At 40.3% G+C, this 15982-nt stretch overlaps 1 protein-coding gene across 6 annotated transcripts in view; it reads right to left on the bottom strand.

Annotated features, from left to right (window-relative positions):
• The window catches only part of ST7 (suppression of tumorigenicity 7), a 253601-nt gene that overhangs the window by 24044 nt on the left and 213575 nt on the right, over nucleotides 1-15982 (bottom strand). For 5 of the 6 annotated variants that reach the window (XM_029233721.1, XM_029233723.1, XM_029233720.1 and 2 more), the window contains 2 exons: nucleotides 13778-13850; nucleotides 12211-12313 (listed from right to left, as the gene is read on the bottom strand). In XM_029233721.1, the coding sequence (XP_029089554.1) occupies nucleotides 12211-12313; nucleotides 13778-13850 (176 nt within the window). Of the gene's footprint in view, nucleotides 1-12210; nucleotides 12314-12882; nucleotides 13019-13777; nucleotides 13851-15982 lie in introns of all 6 variants that reach the window. The other variant, XR_003795251.1, reaches the window with a different exon arrangement.

The following is a 15982-nucleotide window of genomic DNA, read 5'->3' as shown; positions in this document are numbered from 1 at the left end:
AGACCGAACGTGGTGCATATGGCTTCAAGGACGTCGTCCACAGCCACCCAGTGTGAGCCGTGAGGTAATGCTCTGTTTCTCCCCTAAGCTCCCTCTGATCTTTGTACATGTGTACTTTTCACAAACCACCTTAGATTAGCTATCCATGTGTCCTCCTCAGCTCAATTATAAGTCCTCAAGAACATGAATCTCATTTCCCAAGAACTCTCTCAAAATGAGCATCCCCTGGCCTCAGCAGCCTCGTGAGACTAACTAGAGCAACTCACCAAGGAAACTCAGCTGCCTTCTCATCGCATCTACTTTATGGCAGAAATAGGTTATGTCTATAAAGGAGATTTATACTGCAGCATAGTTCCAAACAAAATGTTGGCTCTAACCAAATAATGAAGGCTAATAACAACAATGTGTTAGGTTTCTGGCCAGGCTTAAAATGGCTGGCAAGATCGGTTCTCAACATGTGCAACATTTAAATTAGAAAGGCATGGAGCAACATTTCACATCTTACTTGTTGAGAGAAAAATAAATGGAAGAGGGCAGATCCCTATCCACAAGTATGCAGAAATCAATTAGAATAACTGTAGCTTGCAAATCAGAGAACACTCCCTGCCTGTCTGCAATAGTTACTTGGCTTCTATTCGCTAAGCCAGCATCCCGCGCTATCTTGCTTGCCATCCTGCCTCTAACTTCCTTCCCAGATTCTCAAATCACATTGATCTTGAAGCAAGGCTTCTAAAGGTTTCGGAAGGAACTTTTCAAAATCTATTTGTGTCAGAATCTAGTTCCTATGCCCAAGATGGGAACATATAACGTTAGAACAGGCAAAGAGGAGCTGAGTAGTGCCTACTTATGGAGGTCTGTGAGCAGAGGCCAGCTCACCTGTCAGGAGAGATGTGCCCTGTCACAGGCTACCACACGTGACTGCTCAAGTCTCTTCTGTTAAGATCTTAAAATTCTATAATAATTAGAGTGAACATGATCCCAAAGTTATCCTTCACACAGACATTAATGCCAAAAAAATCCATACCCCCTTTTAGGATTTCAATACTGACAACAGCAGATGTCATATGAAAATCACTGGCAAAAATACAGGAACAAACAAAACGAGAAAGAACAGATTAATTAAACAACAGTACATTTAGATGATAGCTATCAAATTGCTCCCCAAAATCAGGTAGTAGAAGAATATTTACTAGCATGAGGAAATGTTCCTGACATATCATGAAGGAAAAGACCAAGTGTATCCTACAGATTATGATTTGGGTAATACAAATGTACATGTAGGCATTAAAAGCATTGGAAGGTCACAGATTGAATGTGAATGGTGGCAAAATATTTAATTTTATGGAAGATTAATTTCTTTTGTGCTTTTTCTATGCTTTCCAAGTTTTCTATAATAAGCATTTTAATATTTTTTGTGTCTATATGTATATGTGCGTGTGTGTGTGTGTGTGTGTGTGTGTATATATATATAATACAAAACTATTTTCTAGACTTGCATCAAGAACATAAACAGCAAACCACGCAAACAAACAAGATAACCAGAGAGAGCAATTTTTCATATGTGTACAGTGCTTTGGTGCAACTGGCTCTGAAAGAGGCTGTAAGCCCAGAAAAAATGTTTTTAAAACATCAGTAAAGGGTTCAGAGAATACAGCTAGTGCTACTTGGAAGACATGCTACATATTCTGAGTTTCAATGCTGTCCACACCCTGGACTCAGTAAGACGCATGCTGGAATAGGACAAAAATGACGCAGGAACCTCGGCTCGCCCAGGCCACGCTGCGATGAAGCCTGAGATGCACAGTCCCCCGGCCCTGGCCCCCTCCCCTCATCTGCCCTCTGCCCCTTTGCATCACTGTTTGAATCCTGTCTCTACTATTCCGCTAAGAGACCTTGGACAAGTTATTTAATTTCTTTCAACCTCAGGTTGCTCATCTGTTAAAACAGAATAATAAAAATACCCATCTTGCTGTTTTAACTTTTGAATATTACATAGGATAATATTTGTAAAGCATTCACACGGTTCCTGGCACATAAGTATTCACTAAATAGTAGTTATTTTTGTTAACAAACAAAAAAATGAAGTATTTAAATTACTGTGGAGGTAAGTTATATTTCTTGTGTATGTGTGTCCCACAGATGATTGAGTCTGTTTCTAGGTAAAATACTTCAGCAATTTTATAGTAGTAGCAGTTCAGCTGAAGAGAACTGGCTGCCAGCAGAGTCACCAACTGACCAATATGGAGACAAACACAAAGCAAAGCTGAAATGCCAAATTCAGCCTGGTGATCTGTAGTACCACTCAGGGGTCCTCTTCTCAAGGTAACTGTTTCTTGCTGGTTCACTTACCTATTCATCAGTTACTTTGCTTCATTCAAAACATATGGGTGTGTTCACAGTATATCCCAAAGAAAGATATGGGAGTGCCGTAGTGTCGCCCAAGGGCACAGATACAGCAGTGGCCAACCCCAAGGGCACAGATATGGCGCATCCACAATTCACCTGAAGGGCACGGACATGATCAGGTCAGGTAACTACCTTGCTAATCCCTAATCTTTGTAGGAGTGTGTGTGTGCGCACACATACGTGTACAAAGAAACGATAAAATTCAACATGGTGACTGCCTTAGTAAGAGGTCTATACTTAGTACTCAGGAAGCAAACGGGGAACATTATCTCTGGGACAGCTTCATAGAAAAAATGAGTCAGTCTCACTAAATAAACAAAGGTTTACCTGTAAAGATGAGGGGAGGCAGAAGCCACTGCAAGGCTGGGCACCAAAGCATCAGAGGACACACTGGGCTTGCAATCTTGAGGTGCTTGAGTACTAACATGACAGGAATTGCCAACACTGATGAAGCACTAACGTGCGTCAAGTTTCTTATCTCAGGAACCCCTTACAGCTCTGTGAGGGAGCTGATAGTATTATCCCTAGTTTACAGATGGAAAAATGGACGCTTTGGGAAGTTAAATAGCTCATCCTGGGTTGCACAAGTTGTATGTGATGGAACCTGCGCCGGAACTCAGGTGTTATGCTACTCTCCGAGGGAGTGAAGCAGGAAAAGTGGTTGTAGAAGGCCTTGCATGCTATGCTCCAGAGTGTGACCTTCACCCGGAGTTATTCCGTGGTTTTCAAACTTTGAGGCACCAACAAATTTGTTCAAAGGAAAAAAAGGAAATATCAAGCAGAATGTGCAAGTGACGTAAAACAAAACTCTGGGGATCTTGGGGGAGGGACCCACAAGAAGACTGAAGACCCTTATGGCTCCTAGGGAGACAGTTTGAAAACCTCTGCAGTAGGCAATTGGGAAGTGAGTTGGTACAGTTTGTGGTTTTGAAAGAAATGGGCAAGTCACGTGTAGGAGCACCCGACAGGGAAGAGATTCAAGTTAGCAAAGTCAGAAAGTTCCTGTCATGGTCCGAGTGAGGGGTGATGAAACCGAGGATGGGGACTTCCCCTGGACGTGGTGCCTGGCTGAATCTGAGGGCAAGAGAAGGAATCAAAGGTCACTGCGACATTTATAGTTTAGGAAACTAGAATAATGTGAGATCATTAGCTAAGATGAAGACACCAGAGGAGGAAAAGTCTTAGCAGCTGTCGTGCCTGCCAAACTTCTCTGCCTGCAGTGAGGAGTGAAGGTGTGCAGGTCTGGAGCCTGTGCAGGGAGAGCAGCTGGAGACAGGGGTCTGGGTGTGCGGGGAGAGGCTGAGACAGTGGCAGCGCATGAGGTCTCCTGGGAGGGCTGCAAGCAGGAAAGGAGAACTAACCTGAGGGTGAGCAGGGAGGAAGAGCTGCAGGCAACGAGTGCTCAGAGAGGCAGGAGTGGCCCAGGAGAAGGTGGCAAGGAGCCAAGATGACCTCAGATAGAAAAAGTGGTCAGTGGGACCAAATGCCCAGGAGACATGAGATAGGATGAGCTGGGGAGGCCGTGGCGGGAGTGACCTTGGTGGGAACAGCTACAGTGGTTTTTGTTAAAGAAAGAGACCTCTTAGAAACTTTCTATTCCTGAGATACATTGCTAAAAACTGGTTTCTGCTCATTTTTCTCCGGGTCATATTTTCACAATACATTCTCCTTACTCTAATGCAAAAAAGCTTTGGAACAAAACATGACTCAATTCAAAAACAACTTATATTGAAATAATATTTCTGAAATATACCATTGATATACAATATCACAGACAATCTGCCAGGGTATTCTGAGTTTCTGCTTCCACGCTTCAAGCATTTTTAAATGTTAAAACCCACTACACATTTTGTTTCCTAAATTGGATTAAAAAGCAATTTTATACTCTGTCAATCAGCTTTACCAAGATATAAAGGGAGGCCTGCATTAGTGTTTGCAAGAAATAGAATTTCCATCATTATAACAAGGTCCTGTGGACACTCCACTGGCAGATACATTTACCAGGATGTTTTCCCCCATGAGCCTTTCAAAATCCCCGTGAAATTTTAGATTAACATGATATGAGCTTTTTTAAAAAAATGCAAATTTTTAATGGGAATGCATTTCTGTCATAACATTCTTCATTCTTTGCTCTCCATTTTTCTCACGACTTTCTTTCCATACTCTGATATAATTTAAAAACTAGATCTTCACCCCAATATTCTGTCAAGCTCAGGCTGCTCTGTTGGTAAATAAGCTTTAGGAGCATGGTGAGCCCCCTTCCGCCAGCACCCTCAGCGTGCCAACTGCACCCCCTGCAGGTCCCTGGGTGGGCCCAGTAAGATGAGCGCAAGGTTTAATAGTGCCGGGATTTTAGGAAGAAGAAAGCTTTTCCCCATCGGTGCTGGTGATTTTTCTTGATTTTTCTCCCTTGATAGCTCCACCCACAACACCCAAGCATCCCAAGTAGCTGGGGCTCAGCATGGGTGTAGGGCCTCCTGTTCTATGCGTGAGACCTCGCAAGCTGGGGGTTTTCCTGTGGTGATGGTCAGGGCTCACAGGCTTCTCTCTGTATGCAGAGGTGCGTTGGGGTTGCAGGGCTACCAGCCTTCTCATTCCAGTTTCATCACAGTGGTTCTACTTTTAATTACTTTGTTCATTGGGGTTTCACATAAGATTGCGTTAGGAGGGGAAAACTGTTTATTGCTTTAAAAATAATAAATCGTTATTAATTAGTTTGTCGTTCCTGTTTTGTTTGGGTTTTTTTTTTTTGGTGGCAGAAGCAGGAATGGCTATGCTAGAACAAGAATACAAGGCAGAGGTCAGAAATGGGCACCTCTTAATCAGCAAAGGACTCAGCCAGCAGTTACAAACTAGAAATCCCTGAAGACAACAGCTGCAGCCAGAACGTGCTACAGCCTCCTCTCAACTCTGGAGGCCTGAGGAGAACCTGTGGGTACTCCAGGTCGGGGCACTGTAGCGCCACTGTTACACACTCTGGTTATCCTTCTTCAGACTAGAGTGGTCCAAGAAGTACCATTAATGCATGTTTCTAGGCAGCCCCTACTTCCACCCAGCATGCAAGTGCAGAAATAGAGCTGAAGGTACAAGCAAAGCGGCGATGAAAGGGCCAGCACGTATCGCGCACCTACTACGCACTGAACGAGTTACACAGTGTAATTCTACTTACTTTTCAAAAACCTTATGAAGACTTAACTTTTATCCCCATTTTATCAAAATAGAAACAGGCAGGGAGCTAATTAACTCCTCCTTCCCATACTTCCCTCTGGTCCCATGGACAGGAAGTGGGTGTCCTTGTTTTGAGCACTTGAACTCTTTCAGTAATACTTGATAGGTCTGCCTACCTTTATGTTGGTACCCTTTGCACTATCATTGTAATTAATGCTTTCTCAGTAATAATAGGAACTCTACATACTTGGCCTGACAATTCAGACACGCACATGGCTGAAAATGTTCCACGTTACTAGTAGTGGCAAAGGAATGCAAACTAAAAGAACAGAATTCCAGCTGTACTTAATAAAATCATAATTTTTTTCTCCTTCTCTCACTCTGTTTCATTTTTGTTTTTAGACAAACTGCTGAATGCTGGCGAAGGTGTGAGGAAATGGAAAAGTAGGAGTCACCAGCTGATGGGAGTGTAAACTGCTACAGTTTTTTTGGTAAGCAACTTGGCAGTAAATATCAAGAACGCTGAAGTGCTTCTACATGTTACTCAGTCATTCTCATTCTGTAAATTTATCCTAAGAAAATAATCTTAAAGACCAAAAAATCTTTATGCCCAAAGAGGTTCACTATTGGAGTTGACCACAACCTGATGTCTACAATTAGAGGACGCAAGAAGCAAATCATTCTCTTCAACAAACGTTGCTGGAAAAACTGGGTATCCACATGCAAAAGAATCAAACTGGACCCATATCTTACCCCACAGGCAAAAATCAACTCAAAATGCATTAAGAGTTAAACATAGGGGAAAAAAATTCCTAACACTGGTCTTGGCAATGATTGCTTGGATATGATACCAAAAGCACTGGCAACAAAAGCAAAAGTAGACAAGTGGGACTACATCGAAATAAAAAGCTTCTGCACAGTGAAGGAAACAATCAACAGAGTGAAAAGGCAACCTATGAAATGGGAGAAAATATCTGTAAACCGTAGCTGAAAAGGAGTTAATATCCAAATAAATAAGGAACTCTTCCAACTCAATGTTTAAAAATAACCTGATTTAAGAGTGAGCAAAGGACTTGAAATGCCATTTTTCCAAAGAAGACATACAATGATCAACAGGTACATGAAAAGGTAACATCACAGATCATCAGGGAAATGTAAATCAAAACCACAATAAGATATCACCTCACACATGTTAGGATGGCCACTATCAAAAAAATAGAATATGACAAGTGTTAGCAAGGAAGTGGAGAAACTAGAACTCCTGTGCACTGTTGGTGGAATGTAAAACAGTGCAGCTGACATGAAGACCCCTCAAAAAATTAAAAACATGATCCAGCAATCACACTTCTGGGGATTCATCTAAAAGAACTGAAAACAGAATCCTGAAGAGATATTTACACTCCCACGTTCACTGCAGCATTATTCACAATAGCTGAGAAGTGAAAACAACCTAAATTTCCATCAACGAAAGCACGAATAAAGAAAATGTGATATATATATATATATATATACACACACACACACACACACACAATGGAATATTATTTAGTCTTAAAAAGGAAAGAAATCCTGCCTTATGCTACAATATGGATGAACTTGGAGGACATCATGCTAAGTGAAATAAGTAACAGAAGGACAAATACTGCATGATTCCACCTATATGAGGTAGCGAAAGGAGTAAAATGCACAGAAGCAGAAAGTAGAATGGTGGCTACCAGGGCCTGGGAGGAGGGAGAAATGCAGAGTTGCTGTTCGACTGGTATAAAGTGTCCGTCACGAAGATGAAAAGGTTCTAGAGATCTGCTGTACAACGACGGGCTTACAGTTAACAACGCCGTGCTGCATACTTAAAAATTTGTTAAGAGGGTAGATTTTATGTTATGTGCTTTTTATAACAAAAAAAGGAAGTAAATCATCCAGAGAATATTTTTAAATGTTTGAAGGCAGATGGCTAAAAGATGTGCACTTTACTGTTAAGTTAGAGGATAACCATTTTAAGGTCAGAGAACTCTGAAAATCTGATGATCCTCCCCCAGGAGGAATAAATTTACCCCCAATTCCCAACCATAAAGTCCAACTGAAGCGTCCCATGTTAATTTTTAAAAATATGAATATGCTATGTGATTATGATTCCTAAGTATGAAAAATGCATAGAAAAAAGGCTAGAAAGGTCTTAAATATGACTAGATACAATGCGATTATGAATGACTTTATTCTTTTCTCAAATATAAAAATTATTATTATAATACCACTACAGAGGGAAAAACCATATCTAATACTGCTTGTAACAAACTAATAATTTAGTCTTTTTTTGGAAATTTGTCAAAATGAAATTTATCTTTAGCACCCTGAAGGAGTGAATGTAACATCCTGCAAACCAAAAATGTGTCTCTTCACAGGGAGAGCCTTGCGATGGAGGTATAGCATACTAAGAGCACATAGCACTAATTAACTTAGGTCTGTGTAAAGTAACGGATCACTGATAGAAACGCGTCCCTCCCACATCAACCTTGTCCAGCTGGGCAAGAGCAGGGCAGGTGAGGAAACACATTTTCCAGGAAAGTGGAAGAAAAATACTCAAGCTAAAAATCCATTAAACAGTATATAGCAATACAACATAACAATACATAGATAAAGATACAGAACAGAGCTGAACTTACCCTTCATTTGTCCAGCATTACATGAGTGAAATTTTCTTGAAAAAAATGGAGGAACTCTCTTTAAACTCAAAACTCCTATTTTAATCACATTAAATGGGAAAGTCCTCTAATGGTTTAAAGATTTGTCTTCTTCAACTGTGTACCCAGTTCTTGAAAATCACCAGCATGATTAAGATCCTAATACCCCTAGTCATTCTCAAAAAGAGGTGAACAGTAAGCACATAATCAATGCACTGTAGTGAGAGACCAGAGGGGGAAGACTGATTCTGGGACAAGGAGAGCACAGGCTTCCTGGTGGTGACTTGTAATGGTGGGGGTGAAGGATGAGGAGGACTGCCTCAGAAGAAGCAAAGAGGGAAGAGGAGAAGAATGTTTCTGGAACAGTAAGTGGACTGTTGGAAGGATCTAGAAAAAAATGAAAAACAAGTTGGGTTAGATCATGAGGGGTCCTGAAGAACTATCCAAGGAGTTGGTACCTTCCATAGGGTTGGAGACACTGCTGCACTTCCTTGGGAGGGGAGTAACACAATTCGATTTGTAGTATGAGCCTATGGGCTGCTTCCTCCTTATAATCTGCTGCACTCTAAAGCTTCAGAAATCCTCGTGCTTAGAATCTAACGGCTTCAGAGGCTCTCCTTCAGAACAGAAATCCATGGCTTTTTACTACTGTTATTTATTTATTTATTTATTTTTCAGTACGCGGGCCTCTCACTGTTGTGGCCTCTCCTGTCGCTGAGCACAGGCTCCGGACGCGCAGGCTCAGTGGCTATGGCTCACGGGCCTAGCTCTCCGCGGCATGTGGAATCTTCCCGGACCGGGGCACGAACCCGTGTCCTCTGCATCGGCAGGCGGACTCTCAACCACTGCGCCACCAGGGAAGCCCTACTGTTGTTATTTATTTCCCAGTCCTGTGATGTGGTTAGGAGCTATACTCCCTACTCCTCGTGTTTGCAGGTAAAGAGAGTTCCTAAGAATAACCCTCCTGGGGTAAATAACTAATATTTATCATTGGATGTTGAAATATTAACTATGCTTACTGGGATACCAGTTGGAACTAAGATGGAAATTTATGGAAGGCAGTTCACAGTTATCATATTTGGTATTTTTTTCTCCTTCCAAGCAGACTATAATTGGGTAAAACAGCGTGTATATACTGAAAATTCCTGTGGTGGGCCACTGACAACTTCCTGTGAAAGAGAAAAAGAAGGCTATGGCAGTGTTTAAGACATGATAATATCCTGAAGAAATCTGAATTGTCTACAGGGAATTGAGTGCCTTGGGAAGGGATGTGGCCGCCATCATTTGAAGGTTCAAGCCTAGGCTGGTCTGCCACCTGGTGGGATCTGGGGGTCAGTGGAGGGAGATGTTTAAGAGCTGGATAACCCAGAATCAGTTCAGGCTCTGTCATTTACTTACTGTGTGACCAAGAGCAGATTACTTAACCTCTCCAAACCTGCAGTGCCCTCATCTATGTAGCAGGGATAATAATATGACACACTTCACAATGTTGTTATGAAAAATAAATGAGATGGCATATGTAGTTCAGTTAGCACTGTGCTTGCCACATAGTAAACATTAATAGAAACCAAAAATAAACATAATTATCATAGTCTCATTATGAGGAGAGATTTAAGCTTAAAATGGGAAGGTGTCCTACATGACATTTAAGATCTCTTCTTACAACAAGAATCTACGTGTTTATATCCTCCACTGATGTTTCATTAGAATTAAGGCTATTCTTTGCCTGAAAAGTCATATACATATATACACACACACACACATACATGCGCGTGCACGTGTATGTGCATTCGTGGTCATGCAGATGTGTGCACGTATGCACGTGTATGTGCATGTCTGCTAAAGTATTAGCAAGCAGTCCAACAAACAGAACACACATAAAAGATGTTTATAGCAGCCTGCATGTGGTACAGGAGTACCAGGTTTGTGATTAATTCTGAACATATGAGGTCAGTGGCTCACAGGGCTTTTTCCCCACAGAAATGTCAATAATGAGGACGATCTGGAAACAAGTTTCCCCCTCAGCACAATCACCAACAAAGCAAAGTGATGGAGAATCAGTTTACTTACATGCCCTATCTTCTCTCAGTTTAATGATTAGAAGGTAAAGTGAAATCAAATTATTTCAACTTTTTCAAATTATTTCCACTTTTAAAAGACTTCTATTTTGCAAGTAGAATGCAGTTGACTGAGGTTAAATTCTTCCATGGCAGCTTTAAACTATTTCTTAGGGCTTTTACTACTCTTCTGGAGGCTCAACCATTTAAGACCATTATCTAGAATTAAACGACAGCTTCAATTAAAATATCTAACCAACAAGTATTGTTCCAGTTTTCTATCTTGTGTCCCAGGATTACAAGGCTCAGGTTGGTATAACTGGAAAAATTAAGATTCAGGTCCCATACTTGAGGAGCTGCCAACAAGCCAAATATTAATAATTTACAAACATACAGTACTCAAGTATTTTCAAAGAACTTCGAACATATTATCTCGCTTGATCTTTATCACAGAAGATAGGTGAGTCTTATATTTTTATCTTCATTTGGAAGATGAGGGAAAACTTTGAGTTCAGAGATGCTAAACCCAAGATCCCATGGCTAATAAATGACAGAGCCAGATTTGGAACCCAAGTTTTTGTCTCAGAATCTAGGACTCTATTGCCCAATACTACTTTTAAAAGAGGCTTATTTATTTTAAGGCTATTTTATGAGCTACAGAGCTCATAAAATAGCTCTGTAGTTAGAGAATGGTATTCAATAAATATTAATTGATGACCTAAGTTTACTGTAATTCAGGACAATATTTTCATTAGTTTTACATTTTAATCAAATTTGAATAAACGTTTTTTAACTTAGTTGAAAAAATATTAAATAGATATATTTTATACCACCCTATATATAGTACCTAAGTCTACAAATACTATGTTGGTCATTATCCACCAAAACTAGAGTGGCTAAATACATCCTTCTGCAAATATGGCACTGTGCACCACTCTTCAATTTCCTGTTTTGTGAAAAGATGACCGTGACCTGAGTAAAACCTCAGGAATGATATTAGATCACTTATCTTTGTCACTCTGGATATCAACAAATTAAACTAGGCAACCCCATAAATCATCACACAGGCACACATACACGCACCCAACCCCACCCTTTTGCTACAGTACTGCAACAAAACAAGAAGACAGCCTTCCTTTGTCATTTTTCACCAGTGAAAGTCTTCATCAGACATTTTGCCAAGAAAACTGTCTTGTAGTACCTGATGTGAACTGCAGGAGGTTTCCTAGAGGTCAAAATGTGTTTTATAATATCAAGAAACTGAAAATGGCCCTCAGCAACGTGCCTATCACGTAGTAGGTACTCAAACACAGGTAAGTCATGAACACACACTCCTCTTCTGAATAAAAGATTACAGAAATATCCTCTGCAAGACAAATATTTCCTACTATATATATACCTATTAAAATGGCACTCACAAGTCAAGAGAAAACTACTTCTTCATACTTTGAGGTTTTCCTCATTATTTGCTGGCCAATACTGATTAACTATCATTTACTTATGGAGATACAGAATGTCATATTAGTATTTTTTACTTTTATTCACAACAAGGTTCATTTCTCGAGTTGGTTCTAAGTAAGACTATAACTGGCGTGCAATTCCTATCAAATGCATCAACACCCTTGGGATCTCCATATTTTGCCACTTTCAGGCTTCCTGACCTGGCCTGCCTAAGCTAGGTCTATCAATTTACCCTTACTGTATGAAGCCCGAAAATGGGCCCCAAAGCCTCTTGTTTTTTTACTTAAAAACAAGGCTAATAAGCATAGGCTCTACAGGGCCTCAACATTCATTGGTTGCAATTCATTTTTTTATAACTGGTGCATTCGAGACATGACATTGTGGTCACTGAACGCTCTCTGCTATCGTAACGAGTTCCTATGGGGATTCCACAGACTCACTTTTGGCACATGAGGATTGAATTCCACAGCTCTATGAATGGCCTCTACTGCATTCATCTCTGCTGTGCTCAGCCCCCGCCGAGATGCAGCCTCGGGAGAGAATCTGAAAAGCAGAAAGACAAACACCATCCAGTTGGGACCACTGCTTGGGCATTAACCTGGAAAGGCGTCTACACATCAAGGGCCCAGAAAACCACAGCGAGCCAAAGGCATGAGCTCTCCAAACCTCCACTACACAGAACCTCTGAGTGACCCCTCAGACAGAGGCCAACAAAAACCCCAGCAGAAGCAGAAAGCGTGCTTGCATCTAATCGCGGCAGGAATTAAATTCAGCTGTGAAGTCTCTCTGTCTAAATAGCTAATCTAAGTTTTCTAGGAGGTACCTGCTTAGGTCAGGGGAGCGGGTAGGACTGACAAGGGCAGACAGTGTAGGAAAAAGAGAAAACTAGGTTACAGAAGAGCGCACTTGGTTAAAAACAGAACTGGGGAGAATTTTAAAGGAGGCTCCCAACCCAATGTCAGTGCTGCGATGGAGGGTTAAGTCTTGCAGCTTCAGCAGCAGGCGAGCCTGCTTGGGGCTGTTCCGGCAGGGGGAGTGTGCATGCCCAAACTGCGGGCGAGACACCTGCCCAAGTGAATGAAAAAAACCAGACCATGCAATCTCTTTCTCACCTCACACCCAGGGCTAACTCCAGAGCTGTGCTTGGCAGGCAGACACCACAGGGGAAGCTGTGACAACCCTGGCCCTGCCCTCCCAAGCTGGAGTCGCTGTGTAGGGAGAAAAGATGTTGCAGTAGGTACTGGCGATCTACAGGATAAAAAAGAATGAAAGAAAATTACTTCGGTCTTGAAGTGCACACACACTTAACAGCAAACCTGTCTGACACAGCAGAGGCTGTTTTCTTTTCCTGTTATCTGCTTTTCAGTGCTACCGAGGGAGTGTATCGGGGAGTGTAAGCGTTTATGAACTCAAAACCAGTTAAGCCATCTATTTTCTTTCACCTGCCAGTCATCTTGGGGGTTTATGGAAATTCTCTATACCATAGTCACCTGCCTGAACAAAACGGGCAAATGTCCCACTGTGATGGTGACTCAAGGTAAACGGATCCTGGGTGGGGAGTTAGTTTGGAATTGATGAGGTAAGGAAAGGGAGATGACCATCCCCTTTTGCCATATTAATATGTTTGTTATGACTACTACCCCATCCTGGACTGCTGGAGGAAGAGGAATATGCAAAAAAAATGAATCAAAGAAGGCATTTTGTGTAAGTCCCAAGCAGGCCTTTTGGTATCTACTGTCTGGCAAAAAATAAAAATAAAAGTCACCTCAGAGGCATGGAGTTTCATATAAATCCCTCTTTAGGAACCCACACACCATTACAATACCTGGCCATATACATTCCCTCCTTCTAGTAGTGAAAGAAAAGAAAATGCAGGTTTTGGAAAATGCATGCTCATAAGCAGGGATCTCATAGACTAAGAAAAACTTGCAGAGAAAGCCCTCAGAGACAACACATCTCCTTCCGTCCAGACCAGCATCTGTACTGCACAGGCTACTATCCACTTACTTGTCAGAGACAGCTCTTGCTTTGAGCAAGGCCGCTGTGTAGCATATTGTTGCCGACTTTGGTAAGCTTATATCTGTTAGAGAGAAAAAAAATAGGAACTGTTATAAGTCTGTACAGGCAAAGAGCAATGATTTTTTAATACACTAGCATTTTAATCATGTAAGCCTAAAGAGCATAAATTAAGAATATTTTAACTGTTCCTTATGTATCCAAGTGGTAGGTGAAACTAAGGGTAATTCATACTTTTGTGAATAATTCAAATTTCAAATCCACCACTGTTCAGCAATCATCTTTTATTTAAAATATGGATTTTTCATATGTTGAGTTTATTTAAGCAGAGAATAGCTATAAATACATAAATTTAAATATTACATGAATAGTCTTGATATCAAGAAAGGCAAATAGGACTTCTTTGTTAACTTATAAAATTTCTCAAGAGGCATATGAAATATTAAAGTGAAAAAAATATTATCTGGATTCTTTTTTAAAATATAAGGTTTTTTAGTGATAAATAAATGTATTTAAAAATTATTCTTTAGTGGTCAGATTTAAACCAGATTTCATGAAATTTATATTCAGTTTTTTTGTTAAAATTGGAAAGAGAAATCTTTATGAGGATATATTATGAAATCTTTATAAAACTATACAATTTTTGTTCATTCAAACCCATGATAAAGCCCCTTTCATATGAAGCCTAATTTGTTGCCCAGAAAAACAGTTCCTTTCAGTTTGTATAGAAAATTTCAGATGGAGGGGTGGGAACGGGTACCAGATTCAGATAGAGTTTACAGGCAAATAAAAGCACAGAGTACAACTAAGAGGAGATAAGTGCAAAGAGGGTAGCCCCTCTGGGGGCAGGGGGTAGGACTTGTTTTTAAATTATGATCCTATTTCACACCAGAGCTGTCTTTCTTTAACACTCAGACTAGGTAAAAATATGCCATTCCCAGGTGCTACAAAATTCACCCGAGGTTAGAAGAACTCTTAACACCTGGAACGCCCTCCAAGTTTCTTTCGGGCTGTTTTCAACTTTAGAAGAATTACATTACGGTAGGGAAGAAAAGGAAAGTCCATAACTAGACAAAAGTCAACAGCAGAAGAAAATAATTTCATAAAAGAAAAACAATCTTTCATTCAATAATGAGTATTTACCACCAATTCCAGCATGAGGAATTTCTCTTTGAGGGAAATTTCAATGACATCGATAAAACACAAATAATCAGAGAAAATACCAACATAGAATTGAAAGGGAGAGAGGTCTTTGTAACCCTGATCTCATAAATTATATTCAAACAAAATTTCAGCACCATATGCATACTGTAAAATGGTGTGCTTATGACTAAGAAGGAAAAAAAAATGTCAGACACTCATGGATTTGTCTTGTTGCTTCTCCAACATCTAAACATTTAACCACTTCCCAGTATGTGAAATCAATTCAGGAATCAATTATCTTGTTTGCTAGGGTCCATTACTTCCATTACTGGAAGATAATTTAAAAAATTGCAGATAATACACATTCTACTTAAAAGTTCAGACCTTTTTTTTTTTTTTTTTTAACTTCAGACCTTTCATTTAAAAATTATCCAAACCCTGCTTCCACCCTTCCTGGTGTGATCTGTGTTCCTTCTGCGACAATGTAGCACCTTTCTATGAAGTGGGAACAAAGGATTAGTCCTAGAAAGGAGTTGAAACTGAACATAATGGTCAAAATTATTCGAAGGTGGCAGCACAGATGGAACCTCACATGATAAACTAAAGAAAGCCTGTTGTGAAGGATTTAGCTTCTCAATGAGAACGATCATGTTGTTTTGAAGGTTACCTAAGCAAGCAAATGAACACATTCACCCAGTTGGAAATGCAGAAAGAGATACGATTGATGTGTTCCAGCAGAATATTAGAGATGCCTAATCAAAGGTGATCTTTAATCCCCTCACACCCATAGACAGGACATTCACAACTCTGCAACGTTACAACTACTATGGTACACTTTCCCCATTTAAAAAAATTTTACCCTTACTCCCTCATTGTATGTAAAGATACTGGTATATGTGCACAGTCATAATGCTTAAAAAAATAAAGAAAAAAATACTTTAATCAATATCAAATGGGAAAAGGAAGAAATATAAATACCCCATTCCCCACCAGTGGCAAGTTCATTCCATTTGTTATCTCTTTAGTATATTATTTTGCTCTCACTATTAAAAA

This window comes from Monodon monoceros, unplaced genomic scaffold (assembly GCF_005190385.1).
Source record: "Monodon monoceros isolate NGI ecotype Baffin Bay Population unplaced genomic scaffold, NGI_Narwhal_1 Super_Scaffold_2, whole genome shotgun sequence".
Taxonomy (NCBI): domain Eukaryota; kingdom Metazoa; phylum Chordata; class Mammalia; order Artiodactyla; family Monodontidae; genus Monodon; species Monodon monoceros.
This window is presented reverse-complemented; position numbering and strand designations above follow the sequence as displayed.